The sequence below is a fragment of the Felis catus genome, chromosome C1, assembly GCF_018350175.1.
Source record: "Felis catus isolate Fca126 chromosome C1, F.catus_Fca126_mat1.0, whole genome shotgun sequence".
Classification (NCBI taxonomy): Eukaryota; Metazoa; Chordata; class Mammalia; order Carnivora; family Felidae; genus Felis; species Felis catus.
In genome coordinates this window covers 91,803,045-91,818,940 of record NC_058375.1, presented here as the reverse complement: position 1 = coordinate 91,818,940, position 15,896 = coordinate 91,803,045, and the positions used below count along the sequence as shown (strand labels likewise).

The following is a 15,896-nucleotide window of genomic DNA, read 5'->3' as shown; positions in this document are numbered from 1 at the left end:
TTCAAGAAAACCTATCAGTGCGATTTTTCTTTCACTGTAGTGCCAGGAAAATATGTGTACTTATCTTAGAAGCTATCCTATTTTCCTCTTTGCTTTGGTTTCTGGGAAGTTTGGCACTAAATTTGTAACCTGTATTTAACAATAGGTTGTATCTTGGAATATATTTTATACACCAACTTCATTTTGCACTTACATCTTTAATCTTCTTTTGTTCTCCATTAAACTTTAATGCATTTGTTAAATGCCTGTTTATGCTAGGTGCCATGTATGATGCTGGGGATACAGTGATTAAATCAATTTGATGGAGCCCCGGCCTCATGGAGCTTATATTATTTGGGGGAAGAGAAACATTAATAAAATAATCATTCAATAAATGTAAAAATTGATATTGTAAACAAGTACAGTGAAGGAACATTATGTGGTGCTATGAGACTCTAAAATGGTCCTAATTTCTCTTTTTTTCTGTGTTATACCCTCTATAGTAACAGAAATACACATATGTACATATATATTGTTTACAGTATACCTTTATACTTGTATTTTCTTGTAAGACCTCTTCTTGAATACAATTAAATGGCTGATTATTCTTCCATTATTTGGAGGTACCACAATATATTTGCCCAATACCTCATCATTGGATATTTAGTTTATTTACAGGTATTCACTATTATAAACAAAATGTTTTAATTTTTACTGTTTTGCAAACCAGGGTTTTCTAGTGGGTGATGTATTAGCAAGAAAAAAAAATACATCTCATCCTCCTCCCCCCACCCCCACACTCAAGAAATTTGGATAGAATCCTGTTTAATTAGTCAAGGATAGAAGATGTGACTGATAGCAAATAGAGCAGGAACAAATGCGACTCAGCTAGCTTTTCCTGGGCCTACAACTGCCAGTCACTGTGTCTGCAGGAGTTCATGGGGCAACATCTTGCCTCTTCCAGAAAATTCAATTCCTGCTGTAGTGCTATGCTTTTATACTTGGGGCTAGCCTGCCATTTTGAAGCCCTAACAGTATGTATACTTCCTTTTAAGGAAATATGTACAGATGATGAGCTCTGTTGGTTCATAGGCTGAAAGTAGCCTCACAAAAATCATATCCCTAAGGAGGGGAGGGGGCGGTGTGGCAAAAGGGAAGAGCAAAGCAATTAGTGTCCAGGAATGACTGTTCTAAACAGTGTGTTTGCTGTAGCCTTCCCATGTTCCACAGCATCCATAGCTCTACATTTACATTTTCATAAAGAAAAGCTGATTGAAGCCTGAACAGGCTTCTCAATCAGTTGTTTTTCTTTGTGAATTTCCTGGTTGTATCCTTTGCCAAGTTTTCGATGGGTCAAATTTATCATTATAGTATCATTGGAGTAATGGCTCCTTTTATACCAAGAATATGTTCACATATGTTGCAAACAATTCTGTTTGTCTTTGCTTTTTAATTGCCTTGTGATATTTTTAGCATAGTGATTAAGAGCAGAGGCTTTGCGACACATCTTTGCCTCAGATCCTGTTCAGTGACATATTATCTGTGTACTTTAGTCAACTTGCTTGTACATATAGTTGTGGTTATTTCTGTTGTTCTTTTCATTTCAAAAAAGGGTAGATGTAAAGAATAACTTTTTTTTTTAATTTTTTTTTCAACATTTATTTATTTTTGGGACAGAGAGAGACAAAGCATGAACGGGGGAGGGGCAGAGAGAGAGGGAGACACAGAATCGGAAACAGGCTCCAGGCTCTGAGCCATCAGCCCAGAGCCCGACGCGGGGCTCGAGCTCACGGACCGTGAGATCGTGACCTGGCTGAAGTCGGACGCTTAACCGACTGCGCCACCCAGGCGCCCCTGTAAAGAATAACTTGAATAATGCATGTTCACTGTAGAAACTTTGGAAAACACAGATAACTTTTAAAAAAATCATGCATAATGCCTTTACCTCTTTTTCTCATTTTCACATAGGTATGTTAGCAAGTAGTTAAGTGTTATGTTAATCACAGTTATGGATACTGTTTAGTAACAAGTTATTTTCCTACAGTATATTGCAGATACTTTTCTTGGCTAGTATGTATGTTCACGTTTTCATTTCTTATTGTTGTACGGTATTGGGTTGCATAGATGTGCTATAATTTCCCTGTTAACTTATTTTTTAATTAAATCAATTCCATTTTTAATTGTTAAAAATGTTATAATGAATGCTCCATGATTATGTCTAATAAATAGAAATTTATGCCAAAGGGTTAGTAAATCTTTAAGGTTAATCTTTGGATATTCTGTAGCTTCATCTGCACTAAGTATTATGTGTTTTCTTTTATCTTTGTCTTTTTTTGCCAGTTTGATACATGAAATGGTATCTTATTTAAATCTGCATTTCTTTTGGTAGTAGCTCAAACATGTTTTGTGTGTTTGATTGTTTTGTTTCTTTTTTAATAAACTGCCCTGTTAATTTTTTTGCTAATTTTTCAATTAGGGTGTTCATTTTTCTTTTAAAAAATTTTTTTAAATGTTTATTTTGATAGAGCGTGAACAGAGGAGGGGCAGAGAGAGAGAGGGAGACACAGACTCTGCAGCAGGCTCCAGGTTCTCAGCTGTCAGCATGGAGCCCGAGGCAGCGCTCAAACCCACAAACTGCAGGATCCTGACCTGAGCCAAAGTCGGATGCTTAACCGACAGAGCCACCCAGGCGCCCCATTCATTTTTTTTTTCTCATATGTTTTCAAGAACACTTATATATTGCAAGGACATTAATCCTTTATTATCCATATTAGAGATACTTTCCTACTTTGTTTTTTTAATTGTTTTTGATTCAAGGAAAATTCTGGTTTTTAAAAATAAATACAGCCATTTTTTTTTACATTTAAAGATTACGTAGTCATCAATATTTTTTCAATTGCTTTTGTGTTTTTGTTGTTTTCTTAAAAAGAATTTCAAGTTTCCGCCTAAAATTTACATCCAAATGTAGAAATAAGCTGTATGATGGCAGCAATGTTGTCCGTCTTATTCCTTATCGCTGGCGGTGTTCATGGCATGTCATAGGCAGGTAATACATATTTGTTAAATAAATGACATCAGTCTTTAAAATTTATATCATTATAAAATAGGTAGTAGAAATGTAATTTCCTTAATCTGTTCAAAAAGCTGGGAATGCATTTTCTAAAATATATTTATAATGTGTTTTTTTTGTCCAGCACATTATTCCTTTCACCTACTGAATTCTTGATTATCTTTAGATCTCAGTGCAAGCATTGTTTCTGTAGGAAAGCCTTCTGTGGTAATCTGTTCACAAGGTCACATTCCAAGCTGTTAAGTTTTCCTAACACTATCTTTGGCACACCTCTAGTTTCATAGTTGTTTATGGAATTATTTAGATACTTATTTTCCCCATCAATACCAAACAAACACAAACTTGACTTGTTTCTTCTCATCACTCTACCCCACTGCCTAACACATATTATGTATTTAATAAGTTTTTAATTTTTTTGAGTAGGCAAATAAGTGAACAAACTGTCACAAAAATCACATAGCAAGTGTGTGCACATGCTTAATCCCCACCAAGACTGTCTTCTGTATTATTGGTCTTTCTGTTTGTCTTGTTGTCAATCCCATACAAATTTAAGAACATCCCTTTATTTTTTTAATAAGGTATTTTTTTAAATGTTCACTTATTTTGAGAGAGAGAGTGAGAGCAGGGGTGGGGCGGAGAGAGGGAGAGAGAGAAACCTAAGCAGGCTGTGCACCATCAGCACAAAGTCCAAAGTGGGGCTTGACCCTGTCACCGAAGCATGAGATCATGACCTGAACTCAGCCATCCCTAATGACAAACCTTTATTTTATTTTATTTTATTTTATTTTATTTTATTTTATTTTATTTTATTTTATTTTATTTTATTTTATTTTATTTTATTTTATTTTATTTTATTTTATTTTATTTTATTTTATTTTATTATTTTCATTTCATTTTTTAATTTAATTTAATTATTTAATTATTTTATTTATTATTTTTTTAATGTTTACTTTTGAGAGAGAGAGTGCAAGTAGGGGAGGGGCAGAGAGAGAGAGAGAGAGAGAGAGAGAGAGAGAGAGAGAGAGAGAGAGAGAGACACAGAATCCAAAGCAGGCTCCAGGCTCTGAGCTATCGGCACAGAGCCTGATACGGGGCTCAAACTCAGAATGGCAAGATTATGACCTAGGCTGAAGTCAGAGGCTTAACCAACTAAGTCACCTAGGCGCCCCACCCTAATAACAAACCTTTAAAAAACATTTTAGTGTCTCTTAGATTACTTCCCACATACTTGCCTACAATAATTTGTCTTGGTTTTAAAATCTTCCTGATCACCCTCACACGTTTATTCTCCCAGTTGAATTTTATAATCGTTTCTCAAGTGAAAAAATGTGTGTGTGTGTGTGTGTGCGCGCGCGCTGGTTTGGGGAAAGGAATTGGTTTAACTTTATAAATTGAGAGATGGTGTGTTTATAATATGCAAGCTTCTTATTCAGCACTTGGGTTATGCAGCTTTTATTTGCTTGAATACTTTTATTTTCCTCAGTTAATTTTTAAATTTTATTATTATAGAGCCTGAACATTTCATGCTAGGATTTTTCTTGGATGTTTTCACGCAGGAAAGAGTTACCTCAGCAGGCTTGGGTTTGCTGTCGTTTTAAGGGTCTCCTTACCTGGCTGTCCCTTGGCTGCCACCTGAGAACTTAGGTTTTGAAATGTGCCCTGTGGTGCCAAGTGGTAAGGTTATCTGGTGTGCCAAGGGTACTGATTTTCACTGTGCTAGCCTACCTACATTCTTTTTTTGTTGTTTTTTTTTTCACCATGTGATTTATGATGAACATCTCCTTTCCTTCTGGGGGTTTTTAATGATTGTGGCTGATCATGATGGCAGAGTGTGTGACCAGCCTCTGAAAAACTCCTTGAACTTTGAGTCTCAAGGAATTCTGCTGTGTGAAAACACAACCCACATGTCCCTGCATTTGACTGCTAGGGAACGTTGGAAGCTTAGAGATGCATTTTCCAGATACCACTGATGTGTCTTTTCTGCTTCTTAGTTTCATTAGTTTGCATTTCTTCTTGTGGTGTTTCCCAGTTGTCCCAACAATGTCCTCTCCAAATGATAATTCTGTGTGCGTTTTTTTTTTACAATATCCCTCCAAATTTATTTTTGCCATATTACATTGATCAGATCTTCGAGAGCAATGTTGAATAATATAATTGACATCAGCAAACTTTGCTTAACTTCAATAGGATAGTGATAGTGTTTAAAATTAAATACGTTTTTTTATTGTCTTTAGCTTGATATGCTTTATTATGTTATAAGGAAGTATCCCTCAGCATCTAATTTATTTAGAATTTCATCAGAAGTACATGGTACATTTTATTAAATGTCTTTTTTTGGCATCTGTTGAGATGATCCACGGCATTTTTTGGTTCTTCTATTCGTGAGATAAATTACTGTATTTTAAAATGTTATTTAAAAAGAGGTGTGGTGTAAGTACATATCTTGAAGATAATGCTCAGTTTCCCATTTTAAATGTTAAGCTCATCCAAAAACATTCTTACAGAAACACTTGGAAAAATGTTTGACCAAAAATCTGTGTATCCAATGGCCAGTCAAGCTGACACATAAAGTTAACCATGTTGGTGTCACAGATGCTGTAGTAAACCTGACCGATCCACCATTCTGTGAACACCTGATACTCATTTCTGAACTTTGAATCTTGTTTTTCCCCCCAAACTTGGGTCACTTTCCCCTTTTCATCTACCAAGCACTGCTTATTCTTCTGACTTGCTCCAGTGTAGCCACTAATTGATTTCCTTTTTATTTCTTTTGTCTTTAGTTATATATTTTGGGTATTTCTTGGATGTGTGTTTTTGTTTCTTTAACTCAGTGGATGGTTTTCTAGGGATAGTAAGTATGCTTTTTATTTTAGCTCTTTCCTCTTTAAGTGGTAAATATTGAATATATAGATAGTAGCCTTGATTTATTCAACAACAATATGTATTTAATGTGAGACACTGAAGTAGGCCCTGGCAGTATAAACATGAGTAACACAGAAATAATTTTCTGGTAGTAGGAAACACATAATAAGTGGTTACAATACAATGTAGTACTATAGTAGAGGACTGGAAAAGTACTTGGAACCCAGATGAAATGATCATCTTTTTTTTTTTTTTTTTTTTTTTTTGAGAGAGAAAGAGAATGTGTGAGTGGGGGAGATGGACAGAGAGACAGAATCCTAAGCAGGCTCCATGCTCAGTGGGAAGCCTGATGTGGGCCTCGATCCCATGACCCTGGGATCGTGACCTGAGCGGAAATCAAGAATCAGATGCTCAACCGACTGAGCCACCCAGGCGCCCTGATAATCATTATCTTTATCAGGTGGACTCATAGAAGATTTTATCAAAGGAGTCACATTTTTATCTAGTCAAAAATGAGTAACTAGGTACATTCACAGCTGCCGGTTGAGGGAAACATTTTAGGCAGAATGAATGGAATACAAAAGTGCAGAATTATGGATGAGAAGAATATGTTTAAGAAATGTGAGACGGTCTGTGTAACTTAGTATAAGGCTTATGAGTGGGGAAAAAGAGGCATACAAGAGGCATGCTAGAACATAAAACACTTTGTATGCCATTTGTCTCCATAGGCAATAGTAACCAGCAGAAGTCTTCAAGGGAAGGAGTGATATATTATTTTTTTAATGTTTATTTTTTGAGAGAGAGAAAGAGAGGAAGCAGGCTCTGCACTGACAACAGAGAGCTCCATGCGGGGCTCTAACTCATGAACCTTGAGATCATGACCTGAGCCAAAGTTAGACGCTTAACTGACTGAATTACCCAGGTGCTCCCATATTTTTAATTTTTGAAGGTTAATTCTGGGAATAGTATGGATCGTGGCCTTAAGTAGGAAGAGAAAGTAGGAGATGGAATAATTAAGAAGATCATTTTAACAATTTAGTTGAGAGATATTGTGGGCTTGAATTAGGTAGTGAGGAGAAAGAATGGAACCTGAATTTTTGAGTAGGTATGTTTAAGGTCAGAAATCAGAAATTGGTTATGGTTTAGGGGGAGGAGACATTGGAGCAGAGGAGGGGTTAAAGGAAAATGAATATGTAGAAGGTATGAGGGAAAGGGAAAAACTCATTGCAACTTTGAAGATTCCAGGCTAGAAGATAGAGTGAATGTTGATGGATTAAAATCATAATTTGGTCAGAATCTGATATGTTAGGAACGTTGTGGAGTTGAGTGTTGTATGTGTTGCATTTGAGATGCCTGAGGAGCCACTAGAAATTCAGATTCAGAGAATGGAGAAGAGACCCAAGCTAAGGGGAGGCACATGGTCCTCAATATAGCATGAAGCCAGGTGAGAAGAGGCGATGATCTAGGGAGAGCATGTCAAGTTAAAAGGTGGCCTGAGAGCATTGTATACCTGACCTTGTACATATTTGATTGGCTGATTAATTGTATTAATAATGGGCCATGTATGAAGCAAAAGAAATGGGGACACTTCACTGAGAAATCTACAAGATTCTGTGCAGGTTCTCATAAGTAAACTGTCGTGTATCAAAACGGGTTACTTAAATGGAGTCCGTCCTCTATGTAGAGCTGCATGACTGAACAAGTAAGCTAACCAATATTTGATCCTCAGTTCTCATCTGTAGATAACCCAACCTGTATGGTCTTTCTGTGTTCACTCTTGCTTCACTACAAGGAATGCTCTTTATAGTAGCCACAGAGGTTTTTTTTTTTAATTTTTATTATTTTTTTGTCAACTAAAGGTGGTATTAATCTCTGTATAAGATCTCACCTCTTTCCTTGGCCCCTGCTAACCTCTCTTACTCATCTCTTATATCTGCCCTCTTAACTCATTGGGCCCTGGTGGAAGGATCCTTCTTTTCCTCTGGCCTTAGGTCCTGTGTACCTGATGAGTACTTAATCAATATGAAATGAATGAATGACTCTGCCTTCTAGGTTTCTTGTGAGAAGTAAATGTAAAAAAACTGTGTGAAGAGCCTGTTAATGTGCCTGGTTTGCAATAAATGCCACTTTGGATCATTTTTTTTTCTTTTGTTATCCACCTATAGTTCTGATGTTTGTCTGTATTTTTCTATTCCAGTATACCTTTCCAACTCTTCCCATCCAGCCAACTTACTGTCTTTGGTTTTTGCAGCCCCAGTGTCCATGTGTCCATGTGTGTTGACATCTCTCTTCAGTTGACACTTGATATGATTTCATCCAATACCCTGGACTTTTTCATACATGTCCTCTCCTGGGCAACCCCATTTCTTATTGTACTTGAATAGTTGTATATAGATTCCTGGTTTGAAGGACACTGAGCATATAATGGCCTTCTTGCATGAAATTCTCAGAATGGAAATCCTCTGGGGACTGGCCCCAAGACTACCAAGAGATTCTTAGAACTCATAAAGCACTGTCTTGATCACATCATTATTTTGTGAATCTGGAATCAACAGTTCATAAATGGTAGCCAATACTTATTGAACACTAACTCTGGGCCAGAGTCCTCTGTAATTTACATACATCACCTCACTTTGTGAATTTGGTTTTATTAGTATTTCTGTGTTACACATACTAACTCGCCTAAGGTCATGCGTTTAGTGACTTGAAAGTCAGGACTTCGGCCCAGGTGGTCTAATTTCAGATTCCTGCACTCAACTATGCTTTTGTATTCTATAGTGCCCCAGTAACAGTTTCGGGGTCATAGAGTTAACGTTTATTCTTGAGTGTTTGATTTTAAATTTAAAATAATATGCAGTTACAGGTTTTTTTTTTAATTTGAATTCCAACGTTTCTTTCCTGCCATGTACCCTACCATTTCAAGTCTCATTTCACTTAATGGCGACTACTGTTAACAACATTTTTAGAATTTTTTTTTCTGTATTGTAAGACTTTTCTTCTTAACCTCTTAGTGTGATTCTCCTCTGAGCTTATGTCTTCTGAAAAGTCAGCTTTTCATGGTTAGTTGGTGAAATTAATTGATGGTTGAAAGACTGTCTATCACTTGAGTTGACCCTTAGAGAAAGATGTTGCACCTCTGTCCCAGGCAAGCTTCTAAAATTAATTAAATTCTTACTTGATTGGAACCCACTTAGTTTCTGAAGGAGACCTATGACAACTCCAGCCTGATGAATTCTTCCAGTTCCCAGGACTGAAGCTGTTACTTGACAATCCACGTATGATTGTATCACCTTGATGTTCAGAAAAAAATGAACAACAGGCCATCTTGGCTAAGGAAATGGGGTTTGATGCTCTTTCCAGTGCCAGAATCAAATGTTTTCTGAACAATGTGAAGAGATTTGTTTCTCGACCCTTATCTTTTCTCTACTTGTCTATTCATGAAGAACTATAATTTTTAATCAGGAGCCCAAAAATACCGCTATGGAAGTGGCCATGCTTTTCAGCACGCAGCAGAACATTTTCCTAAAAAGTGAGGTCACCAGAAGCATGGAGCAGAGAAATCCCAGATGGCACTAATATTTGATTTCATTTTTAGCACGCTCATATTCAGCAGATGGATTGGAAGGCTGACCTCTCTGACACTTCTGCATCACTGCTTGCTACTCCAATTGCCTTTGCGAATGTTTTTTCATAAGGCTTCTCCTGGTACCTCGGAGATTGATGCCTGGTCTCCCGCCTGTGTTATGCTTCATTACACCAAGCCTCTGTGTGGTGGAGAGTTGCTGTATTCTATAAAAGGGGAAATCCTAGCTCATCAGTATCTCAAACTTTTCCTACACTCTCTCAAATTGCTTGTAACATCTTGGAGAGCACAGTCTTAGCTTTCCGGTGTACCTCTGATTTGTATCTGCTTTTTAACTTGTCCATTTCTAATTTTTCTGTTTTCTTCTGTGACATAAATTATGAATAATATAAAAAACTCCTCTAGGAGTGACCAAGTTTGACTTTTTCCAACAGTCTAATTATATTAAGGTGAATATTGTTGAATTCCTCCTTGTACTGTTGCTTTGGGGCAGAAAGAACAGACCTAGGCTGGAGTGTCTGACTCTGCTGTTTCCTTTATTTTAGTGTTAGCCTCAGTTTCCTTGTTTGTAAATTAGTGATGTTATGAACGCTGAGTAGTTAGGGTTGGTGTAATGAACATCGTGTGGTTGTCACAGTGTTGGCACAGAGTCACTTTTGTTATTTTTTTATGTTATCTCAGTTATGGTAGTTTGTGGTATGCTTAATGTATTTTTTGCATATGCACAAAATAGAAGTAAAATATAAAACATAATAATTTTGTTTATTTTTTATTTGGATTGCATGGGAAGTGAATTGTTAAGGAGGAAGTTTTTAAACATCGGACTCATGTTTTGTTTCAAGAAGTTTTATAAAACTACTCTATTCACTTTTCTAGATCATTACACCATCCACTTACCTAGAGATGGCCTCTGTGGGAATGAGGCACCCTTTTCTCTTTCCTCCTGCCCCCTCCATCTCGTTTATATTTCAGTGACGTGGCTAGCGAATCTGTCATGCAGCATGAACATCCAGCATGTTTTTTTGTGTTTTTCCTCGCAGGATGACCCGTGTGGCCATTCTGTAAAGTTCAGTTCTGAGGAGGAGTAGTTTGCTTAAATCCTTACGTGTTGCTGCTTTGCACACAACCAGATTTTAGTGCATATTTTAATGCAAAGCCTACTTTTGGCTTAGAAAACATTGCATATTTAATAGCTTTTTTGCTTGAATCAGATCTCCACCCAATGTAATGCTGATGAATCTCGGTTTTAGATGACTGCTATTTTGTTGTGAAACTTTCTTGAAGAAGTTCCTTCTTTTCCTTTTTATAGATCGAACATAAGGCCAGACTACGCAGACTCCAATTTCCATGAGTTCAAGATGCACACCTTCAGTCGGGTTACATCCTGCAAAGTCTGCCAGATGCTCCTGAGGTAGGCTTGCCCAGTCCTGTTTCTCAGTTTAAAGGAGCTGGTATAATCGCTCAGTGTCTCTGACTTTTCTAATGTACCAGCCAAAATGTTCTCAAGTGGGGAAATTGCCTTAACAGTTTCGAGTCAATAGATCTTTCCTCAGCATTGAACCTAGGAACTCCCTTCCAAGCCCCAGGAGGCCCCATCCCTTGGCTAAGAAGACTTCACAGAGTATCATGTTCCTTCAGTTTCTTTCTCGTGCTTGTGCTTTCCTGTAGGCAGAACTTAGCACCTTTTAACATATCACCCTCTAATTTTATCTTTCAGAGGAACATTTTATCAAGGCTATTTATGTTTTAAATGTGGCGCGAGAGCACACAAAGAATGTTTGGGAAGAGTAGACAATTGTGGCAGAGTTAATTCTGCTGGTAAGTCATGTTTATTGTTGTCATTCTGTTCTTAATTAGGACATAAACCTTGATAAACATAATTAAGGCCTAATTTACTCTTAATATGTGTTTATTGTGACATACCTGCTTTTGAAACTATCATTTATACGGACAATTAGAAAAAATTGCTTGAAATTCCTGTGACTTCTATACATACCTGGGGGGCAGAGGCCTGCAAGGGGGCCTTGGCAGGTTTCGTGTCACCCATTTCATTCCGCCCAGCCCCTGAATCTCAGTACTGCTGTACAGATAAAGCCAAAGCACACAAGTGGAATAAAAAAAAACAAAAAATTATTTTTCATTTCTGTCTTTAGTCCTTAAATTTCTCCCTTGTTCTCTTAAATATTCAGCTCAGAAATGCTAATGATGCCAGAAGTAAACATCATACACACTAATTCATGAATTAATGAATTGAATACATTGTCATTTTGCAGCATTCAACAAAGAGCATATATCCTTTGGATTTCATGTAAATATTTTCCCCTTGGTTTTTAAAAATAATGCTCCATGATTCTTACATGAGCCAGTTGCTAAGGCTGTTGGCAATTATGCATTCAATAGCCTTTTGCCTCTCCCTGCTCCTCTTGGGCTCTCTTCCTTCTCTTTCTTTTCTGGCCTCTTTATTCTTTCTCTTTCTTCTTCTTTCTCTTTGTCCTTTTCCCCTGAGTTTCTCTTGTGTTTTATCAATAAGACCTTTCAAAATCAGTAAAACTTTTTGAACAGAAGAAAGGGATCTTTAACAGCTTGAGTTCAAAAGGTAGCCATGTCAACCTTTGATTTTCCCAAAGGAAAAGGTGGACATTGAATTATTTTGGATAATATGAAGAAGAGTGAAACAGAGAATAATAGCTCATTTCAGAGCTGAGTTCAGAAAATGGGCAGTTGTAGAAAAGGTGTGAATTCCATTAGAGACTAAGATCACAGCACATTCTTCTCACTTTGCTCCTTCGGTGGATGGTTTTTAAGGTTCCCGTGAGCCATGAGCTCTCTGTGCTAGGCATGGGCAGCCGCGAGAAGGATCCCAAAGTTAGGTGAGCACCTGCACTGTGCCTGTCTGGTTAGGGCCCTCTGCTGGGTCCTTCCTGCACGTACCTGTTCAATTCTCAGAACAGCTCCTCCCATTTTCTGATGGGGATCAGAGTGTTCATGCAATGTGCTCAAAGTCTGCTAAGACAAAGAGACAAGATTAGTACCCACTAATTTTTCTGAAGGTCAGAAACAGTTTACAGAGTTGTAAAATATAACAGAAGTGTTATATATTATTATTGTTATTCTTTAATTGACCATCTGATACAACTTATCACTTAAATTTTTGTTGTTCTGTCCTTGTTTGTCCCCTCCTTTAATCTCTTTGAGGACAGTTAACATATTATGTGTGCATGGTAGGCTAATGTGTTTTTGTAAACCCCCCAGCCCTGTCTTAGGAGTTTCAGTCTGTGAGGAATATAAAATGATCTCATAGTTGGCATGGTTCTTGCATTCTACTGGAAGAGTATAGGGCAGTAGTTGAGAGTCAAGCAGAAATGGTTGAAAATCTCGCTCTGCCTTTTGTTACCTACATGAGCTTGGGAATTTTACGTAAGCATTCTGAGATTTTGTTTATTCTTCTGTAAAATGGAAATTAGAGGATTCTCATGAAGATCAAATGGAATAATGTTGATGTTACTAACACAGTGCTGGGCACAATAAAAGCTCAGTGTTTAATCCATGGTGCTGTGATGAGAAGTCAGGTTTTTGTTTGTTTGTTTGTTTGTTTGTTTGTTTGTTTGTTTGTTTTGAAAGGGATGGCCTTAATCTGTATTTTTGCTGCTGTTTTTATGATGTGAAGAAAATGTGGATAGAAGAAATAGCGAGCACCAAACTTTGAAGTGATATAAATAAGTGATGCTAAAGGACGTCAAATTTTCAACTTTTACTAAAAAAAAAAAAAAAAAAAAAAGTCAATAGGAAACAGTTGGGAACTCCTGGTCAGGCAGATACAAGAGTGGTGCATTCCCCGTTTGTTCCTCTGTCACAGTTGCAGCATCCTCTGCCCTTCACTGAGTAGCTCTGGACCGGGAGACTGTGTGTGATAGCAGTAAGCCCATGAGCTCTGGAGTCTTGGTCTGGTTTGAATCCCACTCCAGAGCTTACCACCTGGGTGACTTACTTAACCTTCGTAAGTCTTTGTTTCTTCCCTCCTAAGGTAGGGATAATTACACCTAGCCTTTAAAAGCCTTTTTTTGGGGCGCCTGGGTGGCTCAGTCAGTTAAGCGTCCGACTTCGGCTCAGGTCATGATCTCGTGGTGCGTGAGTTCGAGCCCCGCGTCAGGCTTTGTGTTGACAGCTCAGACCCTGGAGCCTGTTTCAGATTCTGTGTCTCCCTCTTTCTCTGACCCTCCCCCGTTCATGCTCTGTCTCTCTCTGTCTCAAAAATAAATAAACGTTAAAAAAATAATAAATCTTTTTTTTTAATAAATACAAAGTCCCAGGTACTGTTTTATCACTGCTGTCAACTCATTTAGACCTATACAGATCCTTTAAAGTTGGCATTGCTGCTGTTCTTACATAGGAGAAACTGAGGCATAGAGAAATAAGTATCTTGCCTTAGTTGCTTAACCAATAGAGTGAAGAAAGTCCAGGAAGTCCAGCTCCTGAGTTTGTTCTTTACCCCTGAGTTATGCTCCCAGTCATGTGAATTAGTGGTGAGGATATATGCCAAATGTGATAGATGCACAGTGCCTAACCCTTGTAAACCACCAGAGTAAAATCATGTGCTTGGTTTTTGTCTAAGAGAGATTTTCCAATTTTTTAATTTTTTTTTTTTAGCAAAAACACTTCTGAATTTAAATTAGTAACTACCAAATATGTTTAGGTTTCAGTGTTTTGAAGTGCTGTGAGAAATTCAGGCGTCCCCAGGACCATGCCTGCCCTTTCCCCATGGGTTGTCTCAGAGCTGGAAGATTTAGACACCTTCAGTTCCAGGATCTCTTATTTTAAGATGAGGAAACTGAGTCATAAAAGTATGAAAACAAGGTAACTAAGAATAAGGCTGTTCATGCCCTGCAGATTATAGATAATGGTTATTTACACCCATATCATTGATTAAAGGTAGCATCATCCTCTAAACTCTTTTATAGAATTCATCGCACTCAAAAGCAGGAAAAAAATTTTAAGCCTCTGTCTGAATTTACTTCTTGGAGTTTTAAACATTATTCTCTTGCTCTCTTGGTTTTCTGCCTTGCATTCAAAGTTGTCCTGCATTTTCCTGTTTTATGCAACTGTGTCTTATTCTCTCTTTCTATCCTTTCCTGCTCAAGATTTCTAAGAGACTGATAGCATTGAATGCTCCTAGTCTGTTAATTAGTGGTGTGAGCTATTAAGAACCTGCCCAGGAGGCTGCCCTGTTTTGCCTCTAGATTAGCATTCGTAGGTAGCCCTATGACTAAAGGGCCATGCTTATCCTGAGTGAAGAGGAATCTGATGCAGCTGTCAGCAGTCCTCCCCCTCACTCCCAAAGAGATGCCCTCTAAAAGTTGGAAGTTATGACATCCTGTTCTCGAACCCACCCCTTCCTGCACTGTAGTAGGTAGTAACTGCACATAGAGTGTGAGTTTGAGCTTGGTGAGTGTGGTAAAATAGGTAGAATTTTGAGGACATGGGCAAGCTAGAATGTATGGGTGTTTCCCAGCTTGCAGAGAATCAACATTGGCTTAGGTTTTGCACAGAGTACACTAGTTCAAAAGTATAGTTTTCGATGATGGGTATGACATTGGGGGAAATGTGGATGTAGGGGAGGAGGGCAGGAGGGAGAACAAGATGTATCAAGGGCTGGAGAGCTAGTTTACTTGGATGGGGCTTTTTCTGGAGAAGAGCATTTCAGGAGAACTTGACTTGGGGGAGTGGGATCAGCTAAATTTAAACAGCTAAATTTAAAGCAAGTCAATGGTATTGATTTAGAGCAAACGCAAATGCTTAGATAATCCAGGTTCCCACATAAAATTTTATCTTAGGTGATTTGAGATTGACCTCAACTTTACAGAGCTTTATAACTCTATTGCTTAATGTAGTCTAACTATATTCTTAGGAGACAAAGAGAGTCTGATAGGCTCAGTATGAGTCAGGAGGCTACTTGTAGCTCAGAAAGCTGTGCCCAGTAGGAATAGTTAGATTATAAACATTGGGTAGTTGGGGTAGAAGGCAGTTCCAGAAAGTGGATCATGCCATTTTCTCTCAACGTTGGTCCAGGCGGAGAAGGGGACTAGTTGTACAAAATGACACGGTAGCCCAGGAGTTGATGAAGGTTAGAGAATCTTCCGTTCTACTTGTAATTGCCAAATACACTGGTCATCACAATCTAGGCCTTATCTAACTTGAGTTTTCCCTATTATTCAGTACTCTTAACCATTCCCCTTGACAGTTTCCTTCATATCCTACCACATCCCCCATGCTGTCCTTTAGCTATCTGATTAATTTCCCTGGCATTAGCTATAACCTGCACCCAGGTAGATAAGTCACTAGTTCCACATAAGGCTTTTCTCCTGAACTTTGGATTCAAAATTTCTATCTTCTTCTCCCATCTCC

General features: G+C 37.9%; 1 protein-coding gene across 2 annotated transcripts in view; it reads left to right on the top strand.

The window, feature by feature from the left end:
* VAV3 (vav guanine nucleotide exchange factor 3) overlaps positions 1 to 15,896 on the top strand; it is a 364,842-nt gene that overhangs the window by 224,586 nt on the left and 124,360 nt on the right. For both annotated transcript variants that reach the window (XM_045033232.1, XM_011285035.4), the window contains exons 16-17: positions 10,804 to 10,905; positions 11,212 to 11,312. In XM_045033232.1, coding sequence (XP_044889167.1) covers positions 10,804 to 10,905; positions 11,212 to 11,312 — 203 coding nt within the window. The remainder of the gene's footprint in view (positions 1 to 10,803; positions 10,906 to 11,211; positions 11,313 to 15,896) is intronic.